This window comes from Crinia signifera, chromosome 2 (assembly GCF_055691185.1).
Source record: "Crinia signifera chromosome 2, ASM5569118v1, whole genome shotgun sequence".
In the NCBI taxonomy this organism is placed as follows: domain Eukaryota; kingdom Metazoa; phylum Chordata; class Amphibia; order Anura; family Myobatrachidae; genus Crinia; species Crinia signifera.
Window position 1 is genome coordinate 16855749 of NC_139218.1, and position 14935 is coordinate 16870683.

A 14935-nucleotide genomic window follows, 5' to 3' on the forward strand; every position below is an offset into this window, starting at 1 on the left:
GTAGGGGAATGAAAAGGTCGGAGGACGCACACCGCCGCCGCTCGCCACGCTTCAGGTTGGCGTCTATCGTGGGGTGGGGTTTACGTGGTAAAATTTGGGGGTCTAGGGTATATTTTACATTGAATCCAATGTAAAATCGGGTCCCAGGGACCCTATTCACATTAGATTAAATTAAAAAATCGGGTCGGTCGCATCGCATGCGACCAAATCGCATGCGATGCGACCGACGTGATTTTTCCGACACGACCACCGCGATGGAAATCGGGGTGGCTGTGCTAGAAAACAAGTACCGCAGTTATTGCTCCACCTCCTGGTATTAGGTGGTATTGCACTATATTTTGTATCTCACACAAATGTTAAGTGTAGATATTCTGCATTCAGATAGCATCATTGGGTTACGGTTTAGTGGGTAGACAATGTCTATGTCGGCAGTCACTAGGTCGACCACTAACAGTCGTCAGTGACTAGGTCGACACCTGGAAATGTTCAACATACTATAGGTCGACATTGCCAGAAGACCAACACAAGCTTAAGGTCAACATGGACATGGTTGACACTCAAAAGGTAGACACAGGGGTTTTCACGGGTTTTGATGTCTATGTCGACATATGTTGACATGGACACTGTATAAGTGTACTGCGTCCCCTCGCATGGCTCTATGCCCACTTGGATAGGAAAGTATGAACCCAGTCAGTCTACACCCAAAAAAAGAAGAAAAACTTATGTCGACGTTTTTAGTGTCGACTAAGTCCATGTCGACCGTAAGCTTGTGTCGACCTTCTGTCAATGCCAACATATGGTATGTTGACCATTTATAGGTGTCGACCTAGAATCCTTGCTATTCATTTGTCATACAGGAAGTGATTGTTGCACAGGAAGTGATTGTTGCACAGGAAGTGATTGTTATACAGGAAGTGATTGTTGCACAGGAAGTGATTGTTGCACAGGAAGTGATTGTTATACAGGAAGTGATTGTTGCACAGGAAGTGATTGTTGCACAGGAAGTGATTGTTACACAGGAAGGTCTGCTGCAGCCATTTTTAGTATGACTTTCTGATACTAGATCCAAGTTCTAAAGGACCTTTGATGTCACCCAGCTCCTGACTTCTCATGAGGGGGAGGATTGAGTGCATGGGGGGGGGGGGGGTTGATCGGCTCAGGGATGACTGATTGGACATACTTGCCAACAGTGAGGCAGTGCAGAGGTGTAACTAATATTGTGGCGCCCCCCCGCCAAAAAATTACCTTACCCCTACGCAGTCCGCATGCCGCCGCCGGCCCCGCATTCAGTCCGGCACCGCAGATAGCCTCCGGGCTCCGTCTCCTGCAGTAATGAAAAATGACACGACAAAATGGCTGCCCCCGTACAGCAGACAGTTTTTTTAGGGATGTTAGAGGAGGCGGCGGCGGCCTCCACTAGCATCCTTAAAAACTGTCTGCTATTAGGGGGCAGCCATTTTGTCGTGTCATTTTTCATTACTGCAGGAGACGGAGCCCGGAGGCTATCTGCGGTGCCGGACTGAATGCGGTGGCGGCGGCATGCGGAGGGGTAAGGGGGGTCTGACCAGAGTGCCCGGGCACCGGGGGCGCCCCGCTGGCGATTGCTCCCCCAAGCAGCCGCGGTGGCTGCCTTACGGTAGCTACGCCTCTGAGGCAGTGGGGTGAGGCCATAGTCGGGAGCAAAAAGGGGTGGTGCAGGGGCGGCTAAGGGAGGACTGACTTGTTTGGGGACATGGCGAGAGTGATTGCATCATTTAAGCCACGCCCCCCACCGTGCAGTGCCGGTATTTCATGCATTGCACTGTGGGGGCGGGGTTAAAATCACACGATTCGCGGGAGACAGGCGGCTCTGCGGGAGGGTTGCCCTCGATTTTTGGTCAAGCTGGGGGGGCTAAGTTTGGGTTGTGGGAGGGCACAGTTAGATTTAGGTTGAGGGCGGTGTCTGATTCTGGTTAGGCTGTGCCAGCGGACGGTTAGGTTTGGACTACAGCAGGGACGTTTCGGGTAAGGGGAGGGAACTCCCCAGAGTACGTTCAGTCTGTCTTATGTAAACAGTGATATCTAAGCTGCCTACATGCGGGAAGACGTTGCTGAGCTATCTAAGCAAGGTAGATCACTCCAATGTTCTCCGGTGAGACAGCAATGTATGGGGCATTCTCTAAGCGATCCAGTGAAATCGCCACGTGCGTAGGCATCATAAATCATTACTGAGTGTTCTCGGCTAGAAAACTATTGTTATCACCCAAATGAACTTAAATAGCTGAGCACCGTATACTTGGCCAAGTCTGCACAGTTCTATGAGTATGTAACAATTACATTGGATGATAAAACAGGTATCTCGTGCTCCCCAGACAAGCACAGGATTAAGATGATAAACATTGACTTTTCCCATCCACAATTTGCCCTTCCTGCTGCAGGCATGAGATTAGCAAACTCTCCTTTGGACACCTGTCTGGTTACTGTAAAACTCATTTCTCCAACTACGTTTGCTTATTTTCAAGGCGGCTATGACAAGTATAACAACCACTCCCGGGCATGCAGGAACAGGGTGGCAGCTGTCCTTATGCAAAGCTCAGAGCAGAAAGGGGAATAACTGTATCTACACTGAGCAAACGCTGGCACAAAGTGATCCGGAGGTGGACAACCTGTGGCATACCTGCTGGAAGGGCACTGCAAGTCCTAGCCTGCTCACGTTTCATACAAAATAGACTTATTCAAGACTTGACCACCTTCTTGACATTACTAAAAGCCATATTATACTGTACGTATACACATTCTCACTGGCTGCATTCTTTGTCTGGATTAATAAATTCAATATAATGACATCCGTTCGCCCACTTGCCCCGCTCTGCTCCATCAATGACTGCTGCGTCACTCTCAGCCAGATACCCTGCGAGAATTCTCCCGTGCTGCCCCACTTCTCCGGAACTCCCTCCCTCCTGGCTGAAACAGTCTTACTTCCAGCCTCCACTCCTTCAAATGAGCCCCCAAGACTATCGGCCCTCATAACCGTCTGGTCATTACCACTGACCATGGGAAGGGGGCAGAGCCTATGTGATTGCCTGCTGACCTTTCATATTCGACCTGTTGACTTTCACCCTAGACACTGTTGACCTAGGATCTACATAACATCCGGATGTGCTGACGGCCCCCTAATCTGCCCCTTCATTGCTGCCTCTACAAGCCTAAGTGCGTCTCTCTGTCCATCTCCACCTGTTCCATCTTCTTTTGGTTTTATTATTGTGGTTTTATTTCATTTTATTTTTTATACTTATGTTATTATTTTTTTTTCCCCACGGTATGACGCTGTGTCTGCAATACCGGTTGCACTACTTTATCTCTCCATTGCTTCATGGGAAATGGAACTTTGCTTATGACAAGTTATATTTGATAGATTTCCCCTTTCTGTCTGGGCCCAGGATGGCATAACTCTGGGAGGCAATGAAGTTATCTGCCGCTGGGCTCCTGCTCCCAAGGGGGCACCTCTTCATCCCTGCAAGTGTCAATCAGTTAATTGAAAGCCGTCTATATGGCTTCTGTGGCTGACTCTCCCTCCTAACATCATTTTTGCAAGTGTCGCACCCTGTACTAGAACCCATGACCTGTTTTACTGCAGACAGACACCTTACTGATTGAGCTATTTGGAGGGCACCAATAATTATCTTGCCTCCGGGCAACTGGGAAGAACTGTGTCCTGGCAGTCCCGCCCTGATGGCTGTCCTGTCCTATAGTTATTTCCTGAACAATTCAATATGGAAATGTGATTGAAATGAACGGTCTGTTTATGAGGTCAAATGACAAATGGTAGTGATGAGTTTTAGTTTTTTTTTATACAAATTTATTTCTCTATACAAAACGTAATATATTCTCTGCAATTCCAACATATACCCTCAGCAGGATGACTGGAAATAGGTTGGACAAATAAAAATAAAAAGGAAAATTCATTTTAAGCGCGTAATCATATACTTAAATAATAATAATACAAACATTGAACAAGTAATTTAAAAAATCTACTAACAGAATATCATATGCTACTGCAGTATAAATGGCTGAGTTAGTGCAATTTCCTAAATAGTTGCCACCATGGATGGCACATACCCACAATGCACGGCATGCTTGTGGCAGAGGGAACATCGATGGGGTGGTTGGTTGGTGTGCGTGCTTTCTATACATGCAAGTAGCTTTCGAAATATATTCTAGCACGGAACAGTTTTTTACTAACGCGTTTCACCAAGAACTCAGTGTCCTGGCTTTGTGCATTGCATTGAGGTAGTTTGTGTCAGTGACTAAAGATTTTTATAGTGGGAAGAAGCCAGAGGCCAAAGTCTACAGCTAACAGCATGCTTTGAGCTTGATGTTGACTAGGGACGTAATAATGAAAGGAAGTTTCAAGATTATGGGTGCGGTCATTGGAAAATTGGGATATGCCTGGGCAGATTTGCGAGATGGCTAGTTGGGTGGTTTTCGGCAAGCGGGTCACGGTTTGCCAAACTGGGATGTTAAAGTATTGACCGGTTTTGTAAAAATAAGAACATGCCTGACTCCCTTTCAATGTTTTCGTAACCCAGTCTGATGTCCACGAATCTCATGGTGTTATGACATACTGTAGAGAACGGAAAACATTATGATGTCATTGTTAAATATTTATGGACTGGGAGATGACATCACACAAACAAGGGAGAGCGGATGTCTGTCTGGACAAGGTGTTTCCTCTAAAACATGAGTATCTTGGAATATTGCCGTTACGGCTATACCACCCACATCCCTTGCCTGGTAACATTTGTTAATTCATTATCACAGAGACCGCCCCATTGGGTTATTTTGCACAAATCGATTCGGTCCGGGACCCTCAAAACATTAGTAAAGTTACTTCTGGATTATTATTTTTTTGTAAAACATGAGACCAGCTCTGTGAATAAAACTCTCGATACTTACACATTATTGAATACGGGTGGGATTGTCAGGGCAGCATAGAGCTTTTTTTGAAAAAAATGACAAGATAAGCAATACACCTCTTGAGAGTTATAGCATCCGAGACATTGAAGTAACACGACAGGGATCCAAAAGAGACGTAGACCGCTGTTGTCGCAGGCCGCACTAAAGCCCAGTGACGTAGCCGTGAGCTTCAAGGACATTCTATAGGTGTCATCGGCCAACGTTTGTAGAAAGAAAACTGTATGCCACCAGTCTCAATGAAATACTAAACAGACTGTCCGAATTCTACAATTCCCTTCAGTTTCTTCCTAGTTGAATCTAGAAAGTATAATTAACACATGGTCCATGGATAATCTCCAAAGGATTGATGAAGCTTACCTAATACAGTAAATCCACCTAGCCCAACAAGTTCCAGAAAGTTGGGGTCTTGGTGGTTGCCCCCGATTGGCCAAGTATAGAAGTACAACAATCTTCAGCAGAATTCTTCATGGTAGTAGCGAGTGTTTACCTCTCTGCTCTAATTTTATATCGGAGTACAAAATAGGCTACGAGGCGCAGGATGACGAAGAAGACCCCAAGAATAATGAAGTCAAGGTACAGCTTGGCGTCCTCCACGTCAAGTTCTTTAAGAATAGCCTTGGACTTCTGGAAGTGGCAGGTTTCGTCTTTGTCGCAGTGTAGATCTTCTCGGTCAAGGCCGTAAATAGATAGAATCACCCCCTCAAATCCATACCTGAAAAAGAGATAAAGTATAGGTTTAGGGAGAAGCAGGACTGGTGGTTTGAAGCATGAGTACTAGGGCCAGCTCTACCATTAGGAAGCTGCCTAGGGTGCCAGGATCTGAGGCGGGTCACCACTGAGACTGCCTATCACAACACACAGTTTAAGATCAAAACTTATATAAAATAAAGACATACGGGTCTACTGTATGTGGTCTATGTACTAAGCCTTGGAAAGAGATAAAGTGGATGGAGATAAAGGGGTCTGTTCGCACAGGTCCCCAATGGTGGATGTCTGTGCATGCGCACAGTTCCCCAAAGTGTACCAGTTGGCTCGTAACTGTCGTTTTTTAAAACCTAGCCTGTAACATGGCAGTTTGTATCTGCTTGGCTGGTGCTTTGTCTCCCTTCACTTTATATCTCACCGTAGTACACAGGCCCCACCGAAGCTTACGGGCAGGAAAAAGGGTCAACTTTATTTTTTTTATTTATTTCTAAGGGGAAGTTATGGTGGCAAAGAAAGAATGGCCCAACATATATTGCCCCATCTGCTCACAAAAGTCAGGTTTAAATCAAAAACCTAGATGGGGGCCAACTGCCAATCACGCAAGGTACCCAAACTCCCATCCCAAAAGCACAAGAAGCCTCGGCCCAGGGACTGATGTGGCTTTAATGATACCTTCCCTGATTGTAAAAGGTCCTGCATTATTACCTGACATATGACATGTATGACATCCACTGAAGATAGCCAGGAATGGTGTCAAAACTGACAAAGAAGCCCGAGAAGAGGAGAACCGGGATTGCTGTCACCGGGCCTACAAAGGTTGCCACCTGCAAAAGGAAGGGGTCCATCAACAGCCAACATATAATTCACCCCGTATCGTGATCTAATAGTTATTGCTCCACAAGATTAAGTGCCATTGTCACTTCCTCCATAGTCTACATGAAGAGTCTGCCCACTCCTCCGCTTGGCCTGTGCAAGCTTCTGCTCTTTCAAAACCACTGGCACTCACAAACCTATTTGCTGGCCACTGTAATCTTGCTGTCCATACATAATCTGGGCTGGATGTTATGCATACTTGCCGACTTTGGCATACTCCTTTCCGGGAGAAGCCCAGAGAGGAGTGAAAGGGGGCGGGTAGAGGTTTCGTTTTGGGGGCGGGACACAGGTGATGTCATCAAGCCCCGCCCCCATGATGGGCTGAAGCCTCAATTTGCGGGTCCGTGGGTGGGGGGAGAGGCTAAAAATGACGCGAAATGCCGCAAATTGCGTTATTTAGCCCCGCCCCCTCCCCGCGGACCCGCGAAAGTCATAGTTTTTAGACCGCGGGGAGAGGGGGAGCCGGGGCTGTAGGGAAATGCGGGAGACTTGCCCCCCTTCCCGGGGGACCCGATTTGCGGGACCCTCCCGGCCATTCCGGGAGGGTAGGCAAGTATGATGTTATGTGACCTGTCATATACAATGATTTTATTTCCTTTCGATATGTGAAGTCACCCAAGTAGAAGGGACCTAAATATGTGATATGGTCAGCATCCCGGCGGTCAGGATGTCGACGTACGAAATAACGTCACCGGCATCCCAAATGCCGTCAGAAGACAAGCTCCGGAACCTTGAAGGATTAGGATGACAGAATACCATCAGCTGTCATCTGTGAGAATGCGGGGCAGGTTAGGGTCAGGCCGGGGATGGGGGGTGTTAAGTTTAGGCACTGGTGGGGGTAGTTAAGGTTAGGTTGTAGGAGATGGGAGAGGGGGGGAGGTCAGTGTTAGACTTCCTGGGAGGAGTGGTGTTGGGTTTAGGCACTTAGAAATTGGGGTAGGTTTTGGCCGTGGGGTTAGGTTTAGGCGGCAGGGTACGGGGGTTAGGTTTATGCACTAGCAGGAAGGGTTGAGTTCAGGTTATGGGGGAGGGTTAGGGTCAAGCTGTGGGGGGGGGGGGGGGTTAGGCTACTGCAAGGGAGGTTTAGGGTAGGGGGGGGTAGGGGGAGAGGGTTAATGTACCTACGAAGCCCCTGTCGGATTCTCTGTATCAGATGCCAATGTTTTTTTTGGACAGCTGGCATAATGAACGCCAGATATCATATGTATCCCCCAAATAAATAAATATATATATATATGTATCTTAGGCTAGATGGAGCAATACACTGCAATCTATTCATCTGCAGTATATGCTTAATAGTGGACCAAAGAAATGCCCCAACATATAGTAATACCACATGTGGCACAATCCTATATAACATTCAAGTACCTGCAGAGAAGTGGACGCTGCCCCTATTAGGAGCCCCAAAGATTGAGCCACTAATGAGGTCATGGTTCCAAGGGCAGAAAACAAGACAAATCGCAGAGCATCCGATGGCTGTGCTGTCATCCAGTACACAATACTGCAATAGGCTACGGGGAACATAATCTGCAAAAGACACATTGTCATTAAGTCAAGAACAGGCGACCACACAAAAACAGAAAGTGACTGTAGAAAGAACCAATTAAAACAGAAAGACCCAGAACATTAAGAGCTGTGTTTGTTATCTGCGCTTTTCACCCCTTTTTGCCTAAGCCCCACCCACTTTTACCACACCCATCACATTTGCATACAGTACATGTGATATTGCCTTTAAAATGCATCCAACAACATCAGGTCAAGACATGATTCCAGCAGGGGAAGAAAGGGAGCTGAGGAGAACTTCAGATGATACAGTACATTTAAATGTGAAACGCGTCGAGTCATCCATTCGCAGCCTTGGGTGCGATGGACAAATCATTCGATGGTCGCCGACCATCGAACGATTTGGAGAGTAAACACAAATCTAAGACACTCTCAGCGTGCTCCCTGTATGGGAACCCGGGCGGGCAGCTGACATCACCGGCAGCCGAGTCACTGCTAAATTTCCATGGGAACAGCCAGCGTGCAATTCCCCGTGCCCGTTCACACCTAGCATATGTAGATCTGCGCATTAGGAAAACATCAGTCCCCCGTGCGAACGCGTGGGGGACCGAGAAAATGACAATAAGGTCCTTGGTTATCCTATAATTGGATACAAATGAACTAGCCTTTATTACATGTATAGTCCATGTTTGAGATTGTACGGAACGCGTCACTTACCTGGAACGGCACGTCCGCCATTGTTTTGGCTAAGTAGTAAGCCTTCAGGCTGTACCAGTAGTTGAGATGCTCTCTGAGAAACACTCCCATCTCCAGGGGAACTGGCGATACACAGGGGGAAAGAGATTGGTATCAGACTGATATCACTGATTACATCCATTGGGGCTGCTCATGTTCCACAGATGCTGAAGGGCCACAGGTAGCCTACTTAGGGTTAACCCTATTAAGGTCAACATTCATTGGGTCGACACCTGAAATAGGTCGACATGGATAAGGTTGACAGGGTCGAAACAAGCATTAGGTCGACAATGGCAAGGTCAACAATCAAAAGAGATACATGAGTTTTTCACGTTTTTTTATCTGATGTGCCCTATAAAATAGTGTGCCAAGCGCATCGAGGCACCGTGCCCGAAGCATGGCGAGCGCAGTGAGCATGGCCAGGGGATGTGGTACACTAAAGGCCCCCAAACACTGAGCCGATTTGGCTGGATTTCGGCTGATGCCGACGAATCTGGCTGTCGAATCGGCCCAAATTGGATCGGTTTGATGTCCCCTCAGGGAGTCGGTGGTCAGACCTGCTGGCCGTCTGACCACCCAACCTCGCACCTCCCTCCGCCGGGTGGGGAGCAGGGTCGCATGTGATCCGTCACAACACATGTTGATGGATCGCATGCGCCCTGGGCAGCTCGCAAGGTATCAGCTGGCTGTACACCACGGCGAGACATTGCAGCGGTGTATGGCCACCTGTAGACTAAACTCATGTCCACCTTTTAACTGTAGACCTTCCCTTCGTCGACCTAATGCTTGTGTCGATCTTCCGACCCTGTCAACCTTACCCATGTTGACCTGTTTTAGGTGTCGACCCAATGAATGTTGACCTAAATTGGCTGGACCCAAGGACCCCTACCCAGCCTACTCCTGGTGCTGCATCTGGTCACAGTCTTAGGGGACATTGAGTTACTCTAGGCCGTAAAATTCAGCCTACTATTAGTCTATTCTTAGAAACTAAGTAGCAAATTTACTAACGCTTCTAAAGATGGAAAGAGGTGATGTTGCCGGTAGCAACCAATCAGATTCCGTCCACCATTTCTCTGTTGCATACTACAAAATGAGAGACAGAATCGTATTGCCAGACCAAGGATTGCTGCTGTGGGACTGCACCTGCCACAGTTTTGTGGCAGTTGTTCAAAAGACTCAGCCAATCAGTGGTTGCCCGAATAGGAGGCCGCTGATTGGCTGACAGAGCTCACTCAGCCAATCAGTGGTTGCCCGAATAGGAGGCGCTGGTTCCAATGATTACTCTGCCTGTGAAAACATTTCCATTTACAGAATACACATGAAACTTGACTTTTTTTTCTTTTAAAGTAGGGATCACTGAAACTTCCCCCGCCCCCCGGCGGCCTTCATCCAATCAAATATTCCCAAGTGTGAAATTCGACACTCACAGGTGAGGACGGTCGGCATGAGAGCAGCAAACATCAGGAAGAGCATGGAGAAGAAGAGGAAGCCGGAGTTGCTTAAGACCTTCTTGGCCTCGTTACCGATCCCGAGGTACAGTAATCCTATAAGTATCCCGATTCCTATGTGTGATGTGATACGCAGATGGGTCAGTACCTAAAATGAGAAGGGGGATATAGTTTAGCAGGATCTACTGGTTCAACCACTAGCAGAATTTTGAGTGTGCACAGTTCTATCTCAGGGCCTGATTCAGGCGTTATCGCACGGCCGCAAATTTGCCACGCTCCAATTAAATCCCATCTCGCGAGTGAATGTGTGCTCGCGGTACGAATGGATGTGTACGGCTGCACATCCGTTCGTACCCGAGCGAATATGTCCAAATTCCCTCGGAAGCAGCTCACCATCAAATGATTTTTATACTGATCACAACTCATCGCAGGCGCCGCATAGCCCATAGGACTTACTTAGCGGTTGCGATATATACAGACACACCGGGCTGTTACTGACGTCATACACCCTCCCTAAACAGGCCTTGGCACAACTGTGTTTTCCCAGACAGTCCCAGCATTTTTTTTGGCACGCCCAGCATTTTTATTGGCGCTCCCATAAAAACGGTCAGTTCCCACCCCCACACGCCCACTCCCTGTCAATCACCCTGCATACGGCCAGCAAACAGAAAAAAATAGATTGACTTGATCGCAGCTGGGCGCCGTGCATGCGCGTTGCAGCCCACATGCATGAGCAGTACATCGATAATCACGTCCGCTGCGCTAATTCACAGCCATGTGATTACGTCTGAATATTGCCTTGTGTGTGTGTCTTTAGGTGCACCACCGAAAAGTGCACCACCGAAAAGTGCACCACCACCTATTACTTCCATCAATCTTTGCAAGCCAATCCGATCATGCTTTTCCGTAGTCATGGAAACTAATTTGTCATTGCTAAGCAGGTAGCCTAATTCTGCTTACTTGAGAGATCAACATGGCAGCTCCCAATTCTTATATTTAACATGCGATGAATCTTTAAGCAGGCGAGGATTATTTAGAAAAAAAAAAACTATGATAAACAAAAATTACAACAGACCTAGATAAGGGTGCTGTACATAAGAGCTTACAATCACTTACAATCTGTCACTCAAAGTGTGTCTGGAGATATAACCCTGGGTGGAGCCTCTGACTCACATGACTGACTCACATGACAGAGAACCAGCCCAGTGAGCCCACAGACAGTGCCAGACACCCTCTCTGCCTCTCCATGTTACACAGCAAAGACACAGCTACTCACCAGACACACCAGGTGAGAGCCCCACACCTCCATACCTCCCAACATGACCCTCTCCAGGAGGGACAGAATGCTCTGTTTGTAGACTTCCATCTTAATTTATGATTGTCATCACCTGTCATTTCAAACAGGGTAATTGATAAGAAAGGTGTTTAAGCACAGGTGATGGTAATCCATAAATTAAGAAGAAAGTCCAGAAACAGAGCAATGTGTCCCTCCTGGAGAGGGTCATGTTGGGAGGTATGCACCTCCCTCCCTCCCTCAACACCCCCCCCCCCCCCCATTCACGGCATCCCCACGATTAAATGGCACAGGCAAAACACTGACATGGCTATGGTCGACAATGAAAACGGTTGACAAGATTTATTTTTCACTTTTTCAATGTTTTCATATTCATTCTCATGTGTCGACATGGACACCAATGAAGTGCCACACTTATGTCAACATTTACATGTGTTGACCTTTCTGTGTTGATTTTTTCTTGTGGCGATTTGCGGCACCCCAGCGACCCCCTCCCGTGATTCGCGGTACCCCCCACGCGACCCCCCTACCGCGATTCGCGTCACCCTCCCCCCACGACCCCCTCTCCCGCAATTCGCGGCACACCCCCCCCCCCGCGACCCCCCCCTGCGCAATTCGCAGACAACCCCCACCTCCCTCCCCCCCATTCACGGCAACCCCACGATTAATTGGCACATGCAAAACACTGACATGGCTATGGTCGACAATGAAAAAGGTTGACATGAGCTTTTGAAGATTTATTTTTCACTTTTTGAATGTTTTCATATTCATTCTCATGTGTCGACACCAATGAAGTGCCACACTTATGTCAACATTTACATGTGTTGACCTTTCTGTGTTGATTTTTTCTTGTGGCGATTTGCGGCACCCTCCCGCGATTCGCAGCACACCACCCACAATTTGCGGCACCCCAGCGACTCCCGCGATTCGCGGCCCCACCCCGTGACACTCCCCCCTCCTGCTATTCGCCGCACCCTGCGACCCCCCCTCCCATGATTCGTGCCAACCCCCCGGGTCCCCCCTCCCGCGGTTCGCGGTACCACCCTACCGCGATTTTCCCCCCCGCCCCCGCGACCCACCCTCCCACGATTCACTGCAACCCCCCGCGCCCCCCCCTCCCACGATTCGCGGCACCCACACCCCCCCCGCGACCCCCCCTCCCGCAATTCACAGCATCCATCCACGACCCCTCCTCCCGTGATTCGCGGTCCACCCCTCACCTCCTCCCCCCCCCCGCGCGTGATTCACGGCAACCCCAGGATTAAATGGCACATGCAAAACACTGACACGGCTATGGTCGACAATGAAAAAGGTTGACATGAGTTTTTGAAAATGTATTTTTCTTTTTTTGAATGTTTTCATATTCATTCTCATGTGTCGACATGGACACCAATGAGGTGTCATACTTATGTCAACATTTACATGTGTTGACCTTTCTGTGTTGATTTTTTCTTGTGGCAATTTTTTTCCAGTGACAACTATGTGCACGTCAACCTACACATCATCAACCAATTCTTTGTATAATATAAAACACCTGTTCTGTTTTACTGTAGGTGCTTTAATTCAGATCTTTTACTGCTACTATTACTGTTTATGTAAATGCATTCTGAATGACCGCAACATCCTACCATCCTTCTACAAGAATATATAACCAACTAGGTTGATTCATCGTGCCCCGTGCCCCCCCTCCCGCGATTCACGCCCCCCTCCCACGATTCACGTCACCCCCGCGCACCCCCCCCCCCCGCAATTTGTAACCCCCCCTAGCGCGATTCACGCCCCCTTCCGCGCTTTGCGGACCCCCGCCCTCTCCCGCGAATTGCGGACACCTGCGCCCCCTCCCTCCCTTGATTCACGGCACCCCCCCCGCCCCTCCCGCAATTCACGGCACCTCTAAGCCCCTCTTTAGTCCCCCATATACTCACACACCCCTATCACTACCCAGCTTCCTGCTCTCCTGAACCGTAACTTCCACCACTGGGGAGTCGCTGACGCTGTGTTGCCCACATGCCCCTATCATGCCTCATAGCCCAGCCTCCTGCTCTCATGCACCCGAACTCCCACCCAGTAGGAGGAGACACTGACTCAGGGCCACCATCCTGTACTCCTGTACTGTCACACTGGACTCTCACCCTCTGGCAGAAGCTGCACTGTGTCTCCCACCCTCCTCTTTAGTCCCCCTTATGCCCACACACCCCTATCACTACCCAGCCTCCTGTTTTCCTGTGTGGTGACCTCCGCCAGTGGGGAGCCGCTGACTCAGAAACACCCTACTATACTATTGCACACACACACACACCTAAACAACATGCACACACAGCCCCCCCCCACCCACAAATGTCACTGTACCCTCCACACTTTCAATGTACATCTTACTCTGTAACCGCTTTTTAATTAAACAAAACAATACACCCCCCTTCCACATCATATGTTCTCTATTTAACACATTTCACCTATAACTCAAGTTGCAATACAGGCATCTGTCATACAATTCTAACCATCTTTCTCATATACAAACGTTCACAAATTAAGGGGGCGCAGCCCCTTACGCCGGTGTGAAGAGCGCCCGTAGGGCGCGATGAATCACCTAGTACAGATAATATAGTTACTACTCACTGAGTCCCTCATGATGCTGAGACAGGTCCTCTTGAACAGTATACAGAATTGAGTGAGGCAGCTGGCTGAGAAACTGTGGCATCCTTCCATGGTTGAGTCCTGCAGATAATACAAATGGTCAGATTATCAAACCACAGTATAGTAGACCCTTCTAAGGAACAAGTTAATGCTGCCCCAGAGCTGCAATGTCAGGTGCAGATTTTCTGGCCCCATCAGAGGAGTTCCAATGACCAGTATGAGTAAGCATTGGCCTATACAAACTGGCCAAAGGCTGTGACTATAGCGAACTCTTCAGACGCAGAACTCGGGATCCCAGATTAATTTGATGCCTTAGGTAAGACTTTGGCTGGTGCCCCTGCCCCTAGCACCACTGACCCAGCTCCCCTGTCCCAGCACAGACCATTACCCAGCAGCACTCATCACCCTTCACCCATGGCAATCCTTATCCACTGAGCCATAATTAGACATTTTGGAACTCTGTTCCAGCAAGACCCCAATATTTTACATAGAGACAGAAAGGGGTGTGGTTTTGCTGGGAAGGGGTGTTACCACACAATAGTACCAAATCAAATTACGTCAAACAGTACACCAACTTAATTCCCATTGCATCACATGATAGTGTCCCTTATTCATGTTACACCACACAGTAGTGTTATATTTCTTACTGGTATCTGGTCAGCAGGCCGACAATATATGGGTCGACAGTCACAGTTCTCAGGTTCCTACTCACTGTCAACCATTAGTGGTCGACCTAGGCCAAGTTGACCATTTATACCATAATCTTTCTTTCTAAATTGGTGCTTCA

The 14935-nt window shown here is 48.3% G+C and overlaps 1 protein-coding gene across 1 annotated transcript in view; it reads right to left on the reverse strand.

Moving 5' to 3' along the window:
• Positions 1-1891: 1891 nt before the first annotated feature.
• Positions 1892-14935, reverse strand: part of ABCG1 (ATP binding cassette subfamily G member 1) — a 71501-nt gene continuing 58457 nt past the window's right edge. The window contains exons 10-15 of the mRNA XM_083171645.1: positions 14131-14229; positions 10200-10368; positions 8755-8855; positions 7903-8061; positions 6367-6485; positions 1892-5668 (exon numbers count right to left, since the gene is read on the reverse strand). Of these exons, the coding sequence (XP_083027771.1) occupies positions 5440-5668; positions 6367-6485; positions 7903-8061; positions 8755-8855; positions 10200-10368; positions 14131-14229 (876 nt within the window). The 3' untranslated portion in view covers positions 1892-5439. The remainder of the gene's footprint in view (positions 5669-6366; positions 6486-7902; positions 8062-8754; positions 8856-10199; positions 10369-14130; positions 14230-14935) is intronic.